The 315-nt window shown below is 59.7% G+C and overlaps 1 protein-coding gene across 1 annotated transcript in view; it reads left to right on the forward strand.

Moving 5' to 3' along the window:
- LOC119585834 (neuropeptide SIFamide receptor-like) overlaps window positions 1–315 on the forward strand; it is a gene marked incomplete at its 5' end in the record, with an annotated part of 60650 nt that overhangs the window by 53868 nt on the left and 6467 nt on the right. The window contains 1 exon segment of the mRNA XM_037934565.1: window positions 106–274. Within this exon segment, the coding sequence (XP_037790493.1) occupies window positions 106–274 (169 nt within the window).

Here is a 315-nt window from a genome sequence, read left to right on the forward strand (position 1 = left end):
TCCAATTCCCTTCCCTTCTCATCTCGCTGTAAGTCACGTACCGTAAGGAATCCCCCCAGCCACCGACCTGTCTCTACTCCGCCTCTCCCTTCTCCCTCCCAACAGGTTCCTCGCGATTTGGTTCCCCCTGAGGCTGCAGATCACCACCCCGCGCGCCCGGGCCATCATCGTGCTCATCTGGATCATGGCCGTGTGCTCCGCCGTGCCCTACCTGGTCTACTTCGAGACCAAAGTCGTTTACGAGGACCTGCCTGAACTGCGGGTCTGCGTGGAGGTGGGTCGTCGCTGTGGTTGTCTGTTGGAAGGAATGGGTTT

The sequence above is a fragment of the Penaeus monodon genome, chromosome 20, assembly GCF_015228065.2.
Source record: "Penaeus monodon isolate SGIC_2016 chromosome 20, NSTDA_Pmon_1, whole genome shotgun sequence".
NCBI lineage: Eukaryota > Metazoa > Arthropoda > Malacostraca > Decapoda > Penaeidae > Penaeus > Penaeus monodon.